This window comes from Parasteatoda tepidariorum, chromosome 12 (assembly GCF_982258835.1).
Source record: "Parasteatoda tepidariorum strain Cologne lab strain chromosome 12, Ptep-v5.0, whole genome shotgun sequence".
In the NCBI taxonomy this organism is placed as follows: Eukaryota; Metazoa; Arthropoda; class Arachnida; order Araneae; family Theridiidae; genus Parasteatoda; species Parasteatoda tepidariorum.
Window position 1 is genome coordinate 35089766 of NC_141766.1, and position 14738 is coordinate 35104503.

A 14738-nucleotide genomic window follows, 5' to 3' on the forward strand; every position below is an offset into this window, starting at 1 on the left:
AACAATGGAGTTTGCCATTTAAAATTACACAATTTAAAAAAAAAACGTACAAAATTTGTACACATTTCAATTGTTAATTACACCATACTTACTTTACAAAATTTCAAATATTTAATTAAATTAAGCTATAAAAATAACTACAAAATATTATGCTTCGCTTGGAAGAAAATTTCGGTAAACGAGTTTATAGCTTGTATGAAAAAATTGTTTGGTTCGCCAATATGCGATGAAATACTCAAAAATAAAAATTAACAATAAAAGGCTCGAACTTTCGATCGCTTTTTTGACTACTGTAATTTCGCATTCATACTTCTTAGGAAAATATGAACGCAAAATTAAGTTAAAAAAAGGCAATTATCACTGAGAAAAAAAAATATGGTCAAAACTACCAGAATATTGCAAAATTTATCACGTTTCTGGCTATTTGGGAACACCAAAAATTCCATTAAAAGAAACCATCACACACCGAGAAAAAAAGTATGAGTTCAAAAGTATGAATGCAAAAATATGGTCAAAACTACCAGAATATAATAAAATTTACAGTATTTTTGACTCTATGGGAACACCAATAAGCTCGATAATTTTTACTGACACGCTTTGGCAATGATTTTGGTAAAATTAACGAGAAAATATGATTTTATAATATGTGATAAAATTTGGTAAATAAGGCAAAATTTGAAATTTTTTTTTGATACTTAAGAGAATGGCGTTAAAACCATTCCTTCGTTTTATTTTACTTTTCAGTTTTGTATTTTTTATTAAATGAGTGGTAAAAAGAACTGTTATTAAGAAAACTGGTATTTCCGATAAACTGTTGAGAAAGTGGCATTAGAAGCAACAAAATACTTATATAGAATAAACTTTTTTTTAATACTGAATTACGTTGAGACGAACGGGAATAAAATACCTTGTAGAATTTTTTTATTTTTTTTTTATTTTTTATTTTTTTTTTATTTTTTTTTAAGTATTACAAAATCTTGTGAAGAATGATTTGTTGCTGTCGTAGGGCTTTAGGAAAAGATATGTGATAGTTCTTGTTTTCCAGTAGTGTCATATATGGCCGAGATCGACTTCTGACACACCCATACGTCACACCCGTTTTTAAGATGGACCCATTCATTCCTCTACAGATCGTAATTTTGACCTGAACCAGAGAACGAGCGCCCTGCCAATGACTTAATCCATTTATTTAAGTTTGACAAGCAATGTTTTTTGTCAACCATGCTGGGTATCGGGAGTTTATGTTAATAATTTCAATAATTTATTTGTTGTTACTAAACCTAGAATTTTTTGAGCAACATTAGAATTCTTTGGCATTTAAGTTTTAAAAATTAAAACTATGCTATTTTTAGTTCATATCGTATATATAAAAAAATTCTGCAGTTTTTTATATATATTTATTTATTTATTTTTGATTTTGTACAAAAATTTTTCTTTTCGAATTTTACCATATTGACATTTAGTTCATCATATCATTAAATTTAACAATAAAACTTTTGCGCTCAATTTTCGATTACGAGTGAATTTAATATGGAATATATAAAACTTGTCTTTACTTCTAATTTTAAAATAAATTTGTTAACGTTCATAAAAATGAAATATAAATTATAATTTAGTGAATTTTGAAGAATTTTCTGTTTATGAATAGAATACAAATTTTCTATTTATTTACTCATTTTTTTAAACAAAGGTTATAGTGTTCAAACATTTAATTTATTACTACAGTTTCCAAAGTAAAAACAAAATTTCTAAACATTAAGTGGTTTTAAAATTAGCATAAAGCATAAGTTAAAAACTCCTTTTTATATACCAACATTGAATTTTCATTTCTGGTTTGGTTTCGATATATTTTCAACGTTCAATATTTTAATTAATTTTGTAACTTTTTCGTGCATTTTAAAATTTTCTACATTCAAATTAAAATGTAATGCATTCTAAATTACTAACTTCATGTTTTATCTCACATTTTTTTTAATGAAATTTAATGTTACTTTGAATTTTTGATTTTCCTGAAATGTGCTATAAAATCTTACTTCTTTGTTTTGTTCTTGTACTTTTTACTTGTTACTTTTGCTCAAAGTACTTTTACTCAATATTTTTTTAAAAATAAGATTCCCATGTTGCCATATCAATGGAAAAATAATCCAAATAAATGGTTTAAATACAGTATATTTCGGTTTTATTAACCAGAATTATGTTTCGTTTTCTATCAGGAATGTCATTACCGTACAGTACGATAATTTAATCAGAATTTTTTTCTCCTCATAAGAAATCGAAAAAATAAGTAAAATTCAAATTAAGTAAAAACAAAATTTCTAAACATTAATTGGTTTTAAAATTAGCATGAATCATGAATTAGAAACTCCTTTTTATGTACAAACATTAATTTTTGATTTTTGGTTTGGTTTCTGAATATTTTCAACGTTCACTATTTTAATTAATTACTAAACTTTTTCATGCATTTTAAAATTTTCTACATTCAAATTGAAATGTAATACATTCTAAATTAAAAACTTCATGTTTTATCTCACATTTTTTTTAATGGAATTCAATGTTACTTTGAATTTTTTATTTCCTCTAAATGTACTATAAAATCGTACTTTTATGTTTTGTTCTTATGTTTCTTTTTCTATCAGGAATGTCATTACCGTACTGTACGATAATTTAATCAGAATTTCTTTCTCCTCATAAGAAATCGAAAAAATAAGTAAAATTTTTAATAAAATTGCTTTCTCTCCGAGAAAAATAAAAAAAAAAATAATAAAAAAATGGTAAGGAAAAATAGCAGAATTGAAAAAAAAAAAATAAAATAGGGTAAGAAAAGAAAGCAGAATTGAAAAAAAAATATTAACCGCAAAAAGTCTCATACACGAAAAGGTAAAGCTGGTATTTCTGTACAAAACAAAGTACCTCAAATTATACTACTTTTGATTATAAGTAATTTCGGAATTAGTGATTTCATTATAATAGTTCCGTAAATTTTTCTCATTTCGAAAATTATATTTAACAGTTTTTCTTACGAAAGATATGAATATAAAATTATATTAAGGAAGTCATTTAAAAGAAGAAAAAAAAAAGCTTTTTTTTTTCTAGAGGGCAGTAGCGTTTCAAATACAGAAAGTAAACTTTTGGCTTCATGTAAACTTCTGATGAAGCAGTTTTTATCACAATATCGATATCTATTCCATTTATCAGTGTTTGATAAGACAGCACATCTGCTTCTATTATGATTGCTCTTAAGTGTAAGATGCAACACTTTTAGAATATTTTTAATGCTAACAATGGGTGAACTAACAAGAACACATTTTAAACAAGATTAGTTGCTACTTGCATCGCTACAAAAGTTAAGTAATGCTTCTACTTGTTCAGCTACGAAAGTTAAGTAATACTTTTGAATTACTATGCAATCCGAAACATTTCATGCTTTAATAAGTAATTAAATCACTCTATATTTTAAAAATAATTAGGTTTATCGCAAATGATAAATGTCATCGAATTATTTATTTTGCTATTAAAATTTGAAAAGGTAAAACAACAAAGTATTTAAATTTAAACCCTTTTCAAGTATGGAAGTACAATTTATGTATAACTGTGTCTTATTTTCTTTTTAAATCTGTATTATTGAATGGCCTACGACACTGTGATTTGTCATACTTTTTACAAAGGTCGTAATTTTGTATCAAACTGTTTCTTAGCATTGTTTCCAAACAGTTACGGTTTTACAGATTTCCAGAACTTCAATTAAATAACAGCACAATACATACATATTAAAAAACCTATTATTTATAAATGAAAATCATGGTGTTTGTCACCAAGAACACTTCTCCTGATCGATTTGATGTGGCTTGTCATTATATTGCACCCAGTTCTTCAATTTTAAAGGTTAAATTTAACATAATCGTCCCTAAGGAGAAGACACAATAAATTAATAAATTGAATTTTTAGATAGTCAATAAATTGAATTTTTAGCTTTTTTTTTTTTTTTTTTTTTTTTTTTTTTTTTTTTTTTTTTTTTGTTGCTGGAATATAATTTCTGAGAAATGGATTGTAAAGTTATCAAGCTTTAAAAACTAATTTTACAAATTTCTTACAAGATAATATGAATTCAGAGTTTTAGACAACAGATTTAAACAATTCTTTCATCTTCATCGATAAATATAATAAGAACGAACTAACGATATAATTTTGTTTGGCTCTACTGCTGTAAGATATTTTGCAATCCACTAATTTTTATATCTTATATCTGTCGTTGAACAGCCGACCCAATTTTGGGTTTACGACTACTAATGTACAACTGCGCAGCCTTGTACTTTTGAACCAATCCAGAAGACAAGGAAACTCCTGGATCAGTACCCCCAGAGGGTTTGTTATGGGAACATGGAGGACTTTGCGACTAAACAGATTTAACGTGCATCAGTCACCCTTTACTACACGGAGAGTCTTCAGCCGGCTCGGATTGAAGCCACGAATTTTTGGGCATGGGCCTAGTGCCCTACCAACCGGGCTATCCCGGCCGTTGTCATCCATTAATTACCTTGATCTGTCTAATTTTATTTAAAAGTAATGTTTAAAAGTGATAAAAATAAAGCAAAACGATTCGGTGAACGGCCTAGGTTTGGAATTGTGTTTAAAATTTCAATTTTTAACATTTAAATTTCAATTATGTGTAATATTACGAGGCTCCTTTTTGAAAATAAATTATTTTTTAACAATAGTTTTTTTAAAAAAAATTTGTGTTTAATTGTGCTGAGTTCGCTTTCATTTTAATGCAAGAGAATTATGACCTATAAGTGTTGAAAACTAAACAAATATTTAACTGATTCCATACATAAGAGAACAAAACGATAACAAATCGCAACGCACGTTAATAACAACATTTGTAACAAACCCATGTTTTACAATATTGAATTATATATACTGAATATATTCAATGTACTGAATTACTTTTAAAAAATTATGCTAAACAAAGTATTTTAGAACAAGCATTATTTACAACTTCGACTGAAAATTGAACTAAAAACTAAACACTACTATTTCCTATCTTTAAGTCCTTTTTAGCGTGATTAATTAAATTTCAATATTTCTCATTTTATATATTATTTCTTATTTCCTTATTTCTTATTTTGATATTTCTTTTCATTGATTATATAATCTTTTCAAAATATACATGTAGTTACTTTACTAAATTGTATAGACCTAGTAGCTCGTTTATTTTATTTTTATTGTGTGCATTTTTATTGAATTTTTTTTACTTAAAAAATGATTAATATACATGCAGAATGTTTTTATTAATATTTTCAATTTTACTGAGTTCCTAAAATTCTGAAATTCATTCTTAATTTTATAAATATGTTCTCCAGAAACTGTTTTGCTTTTATGTTTTATGAGATAGAGTTGTTATATAGTTTCCTCTGATATCAGACAAGGACAATTTTTAATGATCCTGTCATCCCAGTTATAGTTCTAAAACCGTCTCTATGTGATGTTTTTTTACCTAATATTAGCATCATTTGCTTTTAATGTTTTGAACTTAAAAACAGACAAGTCATTACAACTTCAAAATAACTGTGAAACTGTAAATGATATCTATACGATTGTTAATACTAAAAGATTCCTGAAACGTTTGTTTCAGTCAATTACAAAAGTAAGTTTAACGGTGAAACTATAGACGATTTTTTCAGTCAATTAAAGTAATTGTCCCTGTAAGAATATGAGAAAGCTGATAGAAACGATAAAATTACCTTTATTTGTGCAGTTATTAACTTGAGATTGTCCCACAGAGATTTGTGAGCAACCTGGTGCATTCTTACCAATTTAGCTCCTGCTGTATTTTCCCCAGTTTCTAAGAATTAAGTTTTATAGTACATTCAAAATTACGAAAATATATTTAAGTTGTTATATTTATCATTTTAGGAACTGAAAATGGAAAAGATCATTCCTAGATCGTAAAATAGCCGAAGGTTCTTGTTTATAGTACCTTCAAAATGGCTGGCATGGCGAGCTTTATCTGGTTTACAATAGTCATTGTAGGTATGAACTTAACATCATTTACAATTAACTAAATGAGTAACATTTATCTATTATATAAATAAGCATTTATATATATATATATATATATATATATATATATATATATATATATATATATATATATATATATATATATATATATATATATATATATATATATATATATATATATATATATATATATATATATATATATATATATATATATATATATATATATATGGGTCATTCTCACGAAAACTGTCATTTTTCAGTTCATAAAATCCCAAAAAAGTAAAGTGAATAAAAAGCTATGAAACTTTTTATATTAATAGAAATATGTAATGGCATTATAAAGAAAGTATATATCCTATAAATTATTCTGAATATTTAAATTAATTAATTAATTTCACTATTTAAAAAGTGAGGGAATGACATTTTATTTTAATACATGTTTTTCTCTAAGTTACAGCTACCCCAAGTTTGAAAATAATAACATACTAAGTATATCTAATATTTATTATAAGTTAGTTTTATATATTTAATAGTTTTTACAGGTTTGGGAAATAAAATTGGCTGGCACGATTGAACAAAAATTTTTTTTATAATATACTCATTTTGAATCATTCCCTCACTTCAGCATCATTCCCTCACTTTATACCTCTAGTGAGGGAATGACAAATTTAATAAAATTTAAAAATAGCAGTTAGGCAAATTCATTTCTGAAATCAATCACATACAATTATATTCATACAAGAAAGCAGCATATAATTATCCACTTTCTCGATGAAGTTGTATTTTATTTTACTCTAAAAAACGACATGAGGGAATGACAAATGTAAAAAATTTTACCTGGCTTGATTCATTCAAATTTATTCCACAGCAAAGCTTCTTTAAGTTGAAGATGGAAACATACTGCAATTTTGTTCTATGATGCCAGTTGTTAACTGCTAAAGTTTTTATTAAAATATTTTAATTCTAAGAAGATTGCAAGTGATAAGAACATTGTTGTGAGGGAATGATGCGAAACACTAGAGACAAAGTTTAAAATAGTGCTGTGTTAATATTTTCATCAGAAATTAATTTTAAAATTGATTTTCTGAATTCTATATTTCAATATTCTGAAATAAAAAACACGAATTTGTAAATTTTTTTTTTAATTTCAGAAACAATTTTTTCTTTTTTTAAATCAACAGTGGGGACAAGTGAGGGAATGACATATTGGTATACTTTAATTACCTAAAATAAATAAGAAATAAAAATTGAAAATTTTATTTTTATTCTTTTGTTAGCCTGCATTCTGAAGGACACTTTCCCTGAAATTTTTTTTTTTCGTAAGTTGTAAGACAAACATAAAATGTACTGGGGACATGAAAATGACTGTTTTTGTGAGAATGACCCATATATATATATATATATATATATATATATATATATATATATATATATATATATATATATATATATATATATATATATATATATATATATATATATATATATATATATATATATATATATATATATATAATAATAATAATAATAATTTGAAATTAATTGAGCTGTTGTAACTTTTCTTTTTTAAACTAGTAATCATCCAGTTTTTTTTCTTTATGAATGTACTTCGATATAATTATAATCAATATTAATATAAACACATCGATATTCTAGGTATTTTGGTGTCTTCTCTGGCCATGATATCTATGGGTAAGTTTTTAATTATACGGATGAGTTTATTGATGTTTAGTTACAATAAATTGATACAGTTGATGATAATATTGATGACGATAATGTATTGATGTACAGTTTAGCTTTATGACTCAAAATAAATGAAGACCGAAGGGAAAAAAGGGGTTATGTTCATTTTTCATAATAATGAAGATTAGATATAGCCATTTGTTGGATTTTGAGGATTACTAAGTTTTGACAAATCAATAAGGGGAAAAATCGGTTTTTCCCGAGAGTTATTGTACAGTAAGATGATCCATACTGTGGAAAAACCCTTCCTATCAGCTCGCAAAATTGTTTTTTCACCGAATCACACACACACTCACAGTTTTGTGGACTTAGATCGCATTCTCCCTTTGTCTTTAAATATATTTGTATCTTTTATATCTTTCTGAAAAGTGTAATCTTTCTGAAAAGTGTAATTAATATGAAAAGTATTTCTGATGAGAATGTGTTTAACTTTAAAGCTTTTAATTTGAATTTTGTAATAATTGATCTTGATTTTCCATTCCTAGAAAACTTTTTCTCCTAGATTTAATAATGTAGTTTATCAAAATGTATACTTTTTTTTGACAAATTTGGCAAAAATACACATTGGGTAAAATAAAAAAGAAAACACTTTTAACTTTTGGTCCAATGATCCGACTTTAACGTACTATGATAGCGTACTATGATACTTAATCGATTGAGTGCCTAACCGTAAATATACTAATTAATTAGTGCAGTAAGTATTTAAAGTGATGAGAGCGTGCAATAGTTTTAAAATTACGAAACAGAAAATATTTAAAGCTACAAAATCAGACACTAAAGCGTATTCTCTTTGCAAAAACAAACCTTTTCCTGACGGATTTGTATTTTTGACATTCGAAACATGAGGGGTAACTGCAATCTGCAAAATATGGTGTCAGCAGTTTGGTCAGAAGAACAGTTGAAGTTTGAATTTGTTATCGTTAGTTTCATTTTTCGCATATTTAGCCATTTCAAAAGGGTTGAATTTTTGAATTTTTATTTCTCAAAAACTATTAGACCGATTTCTTTCAAATTTTGGATTTTGTCATGTAAAATTATGTAGATAAAAATAGGGCGAAATTTGTATTGCTTATAATTCTAACTTTTTCTTACCGCTAGTACATTAAATAAAATTTAAAAAGAAAATAGTTCTTAAAAATTTTATTTTTGCATGAAATTACCTTAGGATTAACGAGTTTTACAAGTGTGTGCCAATTTCCTTTTATTCACTTGAATGTTTTCAGTGATATCTGAGAATAATATCTATGATATCTATTCCGTGATATCTATGAAATTAATATTAAGGGGCTCAAAGAACGCTCTCCTTCCTAAATTTAATATGTATGATATCTATTCCGTGATATCTATGAAATTAATATCTATTCCGTGATATCTATGAAATTAATATTAAGGGGCTCAAGGAACGTTCTCCTTCCTAAATTTAATATCTATGATATCTATTCCGTGATATCTATGAAATTAATATTAAGGGGCTCAAAGAATGCTCTCCGTCCTAAATTTAATATCTATGATATCTATTCCGTGCTATCTATGAAATTAATATTAAGGGGCTCAAAGAATGCTCTCCTTCCTAAATTATTGCGACAGCATTTTTAAAATTACGGCTACTCTCTCATATTTCAAAGGTCAAGAATCTTAAAAGAAGAAATAAAGGTAGGAAAATAAGATATATTAATTGATAGAAAGTACGTTTTAGCGTCAGATTTTGTAACGTTAAATATGGTCTGGACTAATTTATTCAAATCTAATCATTAGATCAAAACTTACTAAGATGTTCTCTTATTTACAATGTACGCTGATGAAAGTGTTTTGAGAACACCATACGCATTCTTCTTTAACGTTGAATGATACACTGTTCTCATTTGTTTATAAATATTTTATTTTAATATAACTGATCTTCAGTATTTTATAACTGTAATTTGTGCAAGATTTTCTTTCCTTGGGTGATTTTTTATTATGTAAATTATTTTTCCTATAGGCGCTGCATGCTGGGACTATTGTGATACAGTGCCAATTATAGCTCAATATCTGGTGATAACAGGATCAATGTTTTTTTGTCTGTTGATCTTGCTGTTACTTTTAACATTTTGCATATGCACTTCCTCAGGAGATCCAAAAATCACAGGATCGTTAAGAATAGTCGTTGGTGTCTGTGTCGTTGTCATGTATCTTCTTGTCATTGCAGGTAATTTAAGTATCATTTATGTCCTCCATATAGGTCATATACATTTATATGTTTCATATGTTTTTGTGGAGGCTTATAGTTATCATGATTTTTGTTTTTGTTTAATAAATTGCTAAAGGTTATTCACTGTAGTGTAATTAAAGTATCATTAAGCTAGTATGCTGTCGATACAGGTCATAAGCTTTTTTATGTTTCACATGTTTTTGAGGAGATTAAAATAGTTATCATGATTTTTTTATTTTCCCCTGTTTAATAAACTGCTGGAAGTTATTCCTCTGTAAGTATGGAAAGGTTATTCCTCTCTAAAGGTGCAATTGCTTCAATCCATTCGTGATTGCTATGTATCTTCTTATCATTCCAGGTAATATAAGCATCATTAAGCTTGTATGCTGTCATACGGGTCACACGCTTTTTTATGTTTCATATGATTTTCAGGAGGCTTAATTAGTTATCATAATTTTTGAATACGCTGTTTAATAAACTACTAATAGTTACTCCTCTGTAAAGGTGTAGATGCCTCTATTCATTCGTGGTTGCCATGTATCTTCTTATCATTTCAGTCAATTAAAGTATCATTAAGCTTGCACGCACTCCATACAGACTCTATGCTTTTCAATGTTTTGTGTGTTTTTGTGGAGACTTAATAGTTACCATGATTTTTGATTTGTTCTGTTTAATAAATTGCTGAAAGTTACATCTGTAAATTTAGAAAGGTTATTCCTCTGTAAAGGTGTAATTGCTTCTATTCATTCGTGTTTGCTATGTATCTTCTTGTCATTCCAGGCAATATAAGTATCATTAAGCTTGTATGCTGTCCATACGGGTCACGCGCTTTTTTATGATTCGTATACTTTTCAGAAGGCTTAATTAGTTATCATGATTTTTGATTTGCCCTTCTTAATAAACTACTAATGGTTTCTCCTCTGTAAAAGTGTAGATGCTTCTATTCATTTTTGGTTGCCATGTATCTTTTTGCCATTGCAGAAAATTAAGTATGCACTCCATACAGGTCATATGTTTTTCAATGTCTTGTGTGTTTTTGTGGGGACTTAGTAGTTACCATGATATTTGATTTGTCCTGTTTAATAAACTGCTGAAAGTTATTCCTCTGTAAATGCGGAAAGGATATTCCTCTGTAAAGGTGTAATTGCTTCTATTCATTCGTGGTAGCTATGTATCTTCTTGTCATTCCAGGTAATCTAAGTATCATTAAACTTGCATGCTGTCCATGCAGGGCACACGCTTTTCTATATTTCATATGTTTTTGAGGAGACTTAATATTTAACATGATTTTTGATTTGTCCTATTTAATAAACTGCTAACGATTATTTCTCTGTAAAGGTGTAAATGCTTTTATTCAAACGAAAATTTTGCTACATAAAATCTTTATTAGACCCGCGTTCACATATTGCTTATAAATCTGAATGATGACGAAATCGCAGAAAATTGACTAGCTAATCTTGAGAAAAAGGTTTTGATAAAGATACTTTGCGCTATGAATATCAATAGTACACGAAAGCACAGATACAATAAAGAGATGCACTAACTATACAGAGAAGCAGATATTACCAGCTTTAATAAGTTAAACCACATTAAATTTGATTGACAAATTTGCAGAATGGGACAATCTTCTTTCGCATACAGGGTCTTGAATTTCAAACCAATTAGAACCGAATTATAGATAGGTCCAAATTAAGATGGGTTGAATATATTGATTTATTTTTGAATTACTGAAAGTGGCCAACTGGAATTCTAGAATACCCTAGTGAAGGAAAAATAATGGAAGAAGGTTCTGAAGAAGGCTTTGCCCCTCAAAGAGCTTTCAGGTCCATAAATAAGAAATGCCAAATAACAAAATCACACTATATATAATTCTGAAAAATAAAGGGCTCTATCGTTTAAAAATGCTTATTTAACAGAGTGTATACTAATGGGCGGTATTTTTTAGTTTTTACATCGGACTAATCGAACCCTTTTACGACCATTGTGTTCAATTCAATTTCTCAGAATTAAAATATAGTTCATATTTTTGTGTAAATTTCATTTCACTGTTACAGTGTCAAAAAATAAACTAATATTAATAAGTTAATGTATGAGGTATTTCTAATTATCCCTTTTGAATTTTATCCTCAAACAAACTGGTTTTACTGTTTTTTAAACCTTCTTCAATGTGATCGATGTAGATTATGAATTGAAAGATTTTGTTAATAGTTTTCTTTCAATTATAATAATGGTAATGAGTACATAGCACTCTACACATTATTGCAACGTAGGTATTAGTTTTCATTGTCTAAAAATTGCAGAATTAAAATTCATTGTCTAAAATTCATTGTCTAAATTCATTGTCTAAAATTCATTGTCTAAATTCATTGTCTAAAATTCATTGTCTAAAAATTGCTACTGTAATTTTTCTTATTTTAGGTACAACGGTGCTTTTTGTACAGTCAGAAGAAGATAAAGTTTGCAATAGGACTAGTACACACAACGAACACTTTTTTGAAGAACAATTCAATAAAACAGCCCCACGTACAGCAGATCCATTTTGTACTAGTACATTGCCAAAATTCAGTTACGGTGTCTTAGTTGTCTTTCATGTCTTGATATTTTTCTCATTAATGTTAAACTTTTGTGATAATTCCAAATGAAACAAATCACTTAAGAACTAATTATAAATGCTTGCAGGGATTCAGTTTGCTGATATTTTGCACTAGTACTAGCTTTGTATATCAAAGTAAAAATTTGACTCATTATTTTCAGTATTTATTAATTTTATATCTATTACTTGAATTTCACATTTAAAGTTCATATTCTTTATTTCCCACCTGTGTGTAAAGACGTTTGCACGAAATATATAATTCAATTTCAAAGTATTATGTTTTTTGAATGCACTGTTTTACAATGTTTTTATATTGTTTTTCAAATGTGTCATCATATTAAAAACTGTGTTCGAAACCTCTTTAAAATGTCATTTTTAATATGTGCATAAAAAATAGAAATAAAACATTATTATGACTCTCATCACCTTGTTTAATTTGATATTTCCTTTTATTTGTACACACTCTGTAAAAAATGGTTACTCAAATATCACGAAATTTTCTTCTTTTTTGACGAAACCGCTTTCTGGTATATGCTCCAAGCAAACAATTCGTCAAAGGGATGAAATAGCTATCGTCATTTCTTCACGGAAACTAATTTCGTCAAAATTAAAAAATATTTCGTCATTCTTTTTTTTTTTTTAAAAAAAGAAACCCTGTAGTACCCAATATATCTAACTTTCCCAATAATCACATTAACGTCACCACACAAAGACAGATAGATCAGAGAGATAAATTATACCCATCGGTGATATCTGATTGCGCTAATGGTTTTCTGAAATATGGTGGACTGCGCTGCTAACATCTTATCCCCCTTTATTAAAGGTTGGTGGTCTGCGCTTAAGGCAACCCTTATGACCCTACTTCATTCATGCAGTAAAACAATTTCTGATAAAAGCATCGTCTCGCCAATATCGTTCGCCAGAAGCTAGTGTGCTGAGGGTGGAGGGGGATTTGTCAATAAGTTTTCCTCCATCTTTTAATAATTTTTATTTAAAAGGAATTTTTTTATATGTTTGTAAATTTTAATACTTGTGTAATTTTAAAATACAAACTGTATTTAAGCAAAGAAAAAAAAAATTGTAGTTCATTTTAAGGTGACACATGGCTTTCAAAGTTTCGAAAATCGGTCAAAATTTTAATTAGACCTATGCACTTGTTTCAAGAATATTGGTTAAAAAGTTAAAAAATATATACATTTGTTGCTCACTTGTCGTCTTAAGTTGGTTAAAAAATGAAAGTTCAGGGTGCAGTATCAAGTTTTAATTAAGTTTAAAAAACCTTACTTTAATATTTAATAATTTGAATTTATTTAATATATTTAATAATTTAAAAAGATTTTTTACATGCAATTTTTGAATATATTTAATAATTCGAATTTTAAACCAGTTTTAACTAATCTATCTTAACACCAAACTTCTGCATATTATTTTTAAATAAATATTTGAACATAAAATGACTCTGACCAGAAGCCATGGTTGGCAATCATTATTTTTTTTACTCCGAAATCGCACATATTTGATTTAAAATGGATTTTTTTTCATTCGAATAAAATTAACTGGATTTTTTAAAATTTACCATCCAAAGCATCTGATACAATATTTTAATAATACTATTGTTTAAAAATAGAAGTAAAATAACTAATATTTCTTACTAAAAATGGATAAAATTATTATTACATTATTACATACTAATCACTGCGTTAAGAAAAAAGAAAATCATAGTTATATTTCTCAGATTCAACTTGGTGATACTTGCTGAAATTGTCAACTAGACGTCAAATGAATAGTAAATTAGTTTAGGTAAGAAAACATTACTGAACAAAAAAATTACGCCATTCTGGTTTGAGGAAGTCTTGATACACTCTAACTCTATATTCAATAAGATATAAAAGCTTTGCATTTTAATTAGCAAAAAACTAAATGGATGTAATTGAACTATGCTTTTTGAAAATTATTTTAAACATATTAAAAGGAAAATTACTATTTAAAGGTTTCATATCACTCTTATTTAAGTGTAGTCTATTTTGAAACATAATAATTACATGATTACCCTTTTGATATTTCTTAGTAAAAAATTTTTTCAATTAAAATCAAATTTCCTAGTAAAAAATATTTTAAATTATATATCTTTTCAATTAATATTTTTTAATAATTTTGTTGAAATTACTGATTTATTTTTTAAAAAAAAAT

The 14738-nt window shown here is 27.0% G+C and overlaps 1 protein-coding gene across 8 annotated transcripts; it reads left to right on the plus strand.

The window, feature by feature from the left end:
* The first annotated feature begins 3193 nt into the window (after window positions 1-3193).
* Window positions 3194-12970, plus strand: LOC107443345 (uncharacterized). Of its 8 annotated transcripts, none has more exons than XM_016057181.5 (5): window positions 3194-3348; window positions 5914-6030; window positions 7681-7716; window positions 9746-9952; window positions 12374-12970. In XM_016057181.5, the coding sequence occupies exons 2-5, from the start codon at window positions 5985-5987 to the stop codon at window positions 12595-12597; spliced, it is 513 nt and encodes a 170-aa protein (XP_015912667.1). In that variant the 5' UTR covers window positions 3194-3348; window positions 5914-5984; the 3' UTR covers window positions 12598-12970. The 8 variants fall into 8 exon arrangements, with proteins under 8 accessions (XP_015912667.1, XP_015912666.1, XP_015912665.1 ...); XM_016057180.4 differs by having other exon boundaries at window positions 3205-3343; XM_016057179.5 differs by having other exon boundaries at window positions 3218-3382.
* Window positions 12971-14738: the final 1768 nt, after the last annotated feature.

Coding starts and splice junctions, on each gene's coding strand:
- LOC107443345 (XM_016057181.5), top strand. CDS start 5,985: ATGGCTGGCATGGCGAGCTTTATCTGGTTTACAATAGTCATTGTAG. Junction 6,031..7,680: donor GTTTACAATAGTCATTGTAG/GTATGAACTTAA, acceptor TCGATATTCTAG/GTATTTTGGTGTCTTCTCTG. Junction 9,953..12,373: donor GTATCTTCTTGTCATTGCAG/GTAATTTAAGTA, acceptor TTCTTATTTTAG/GTACAACGGTGCTTTTTGTA.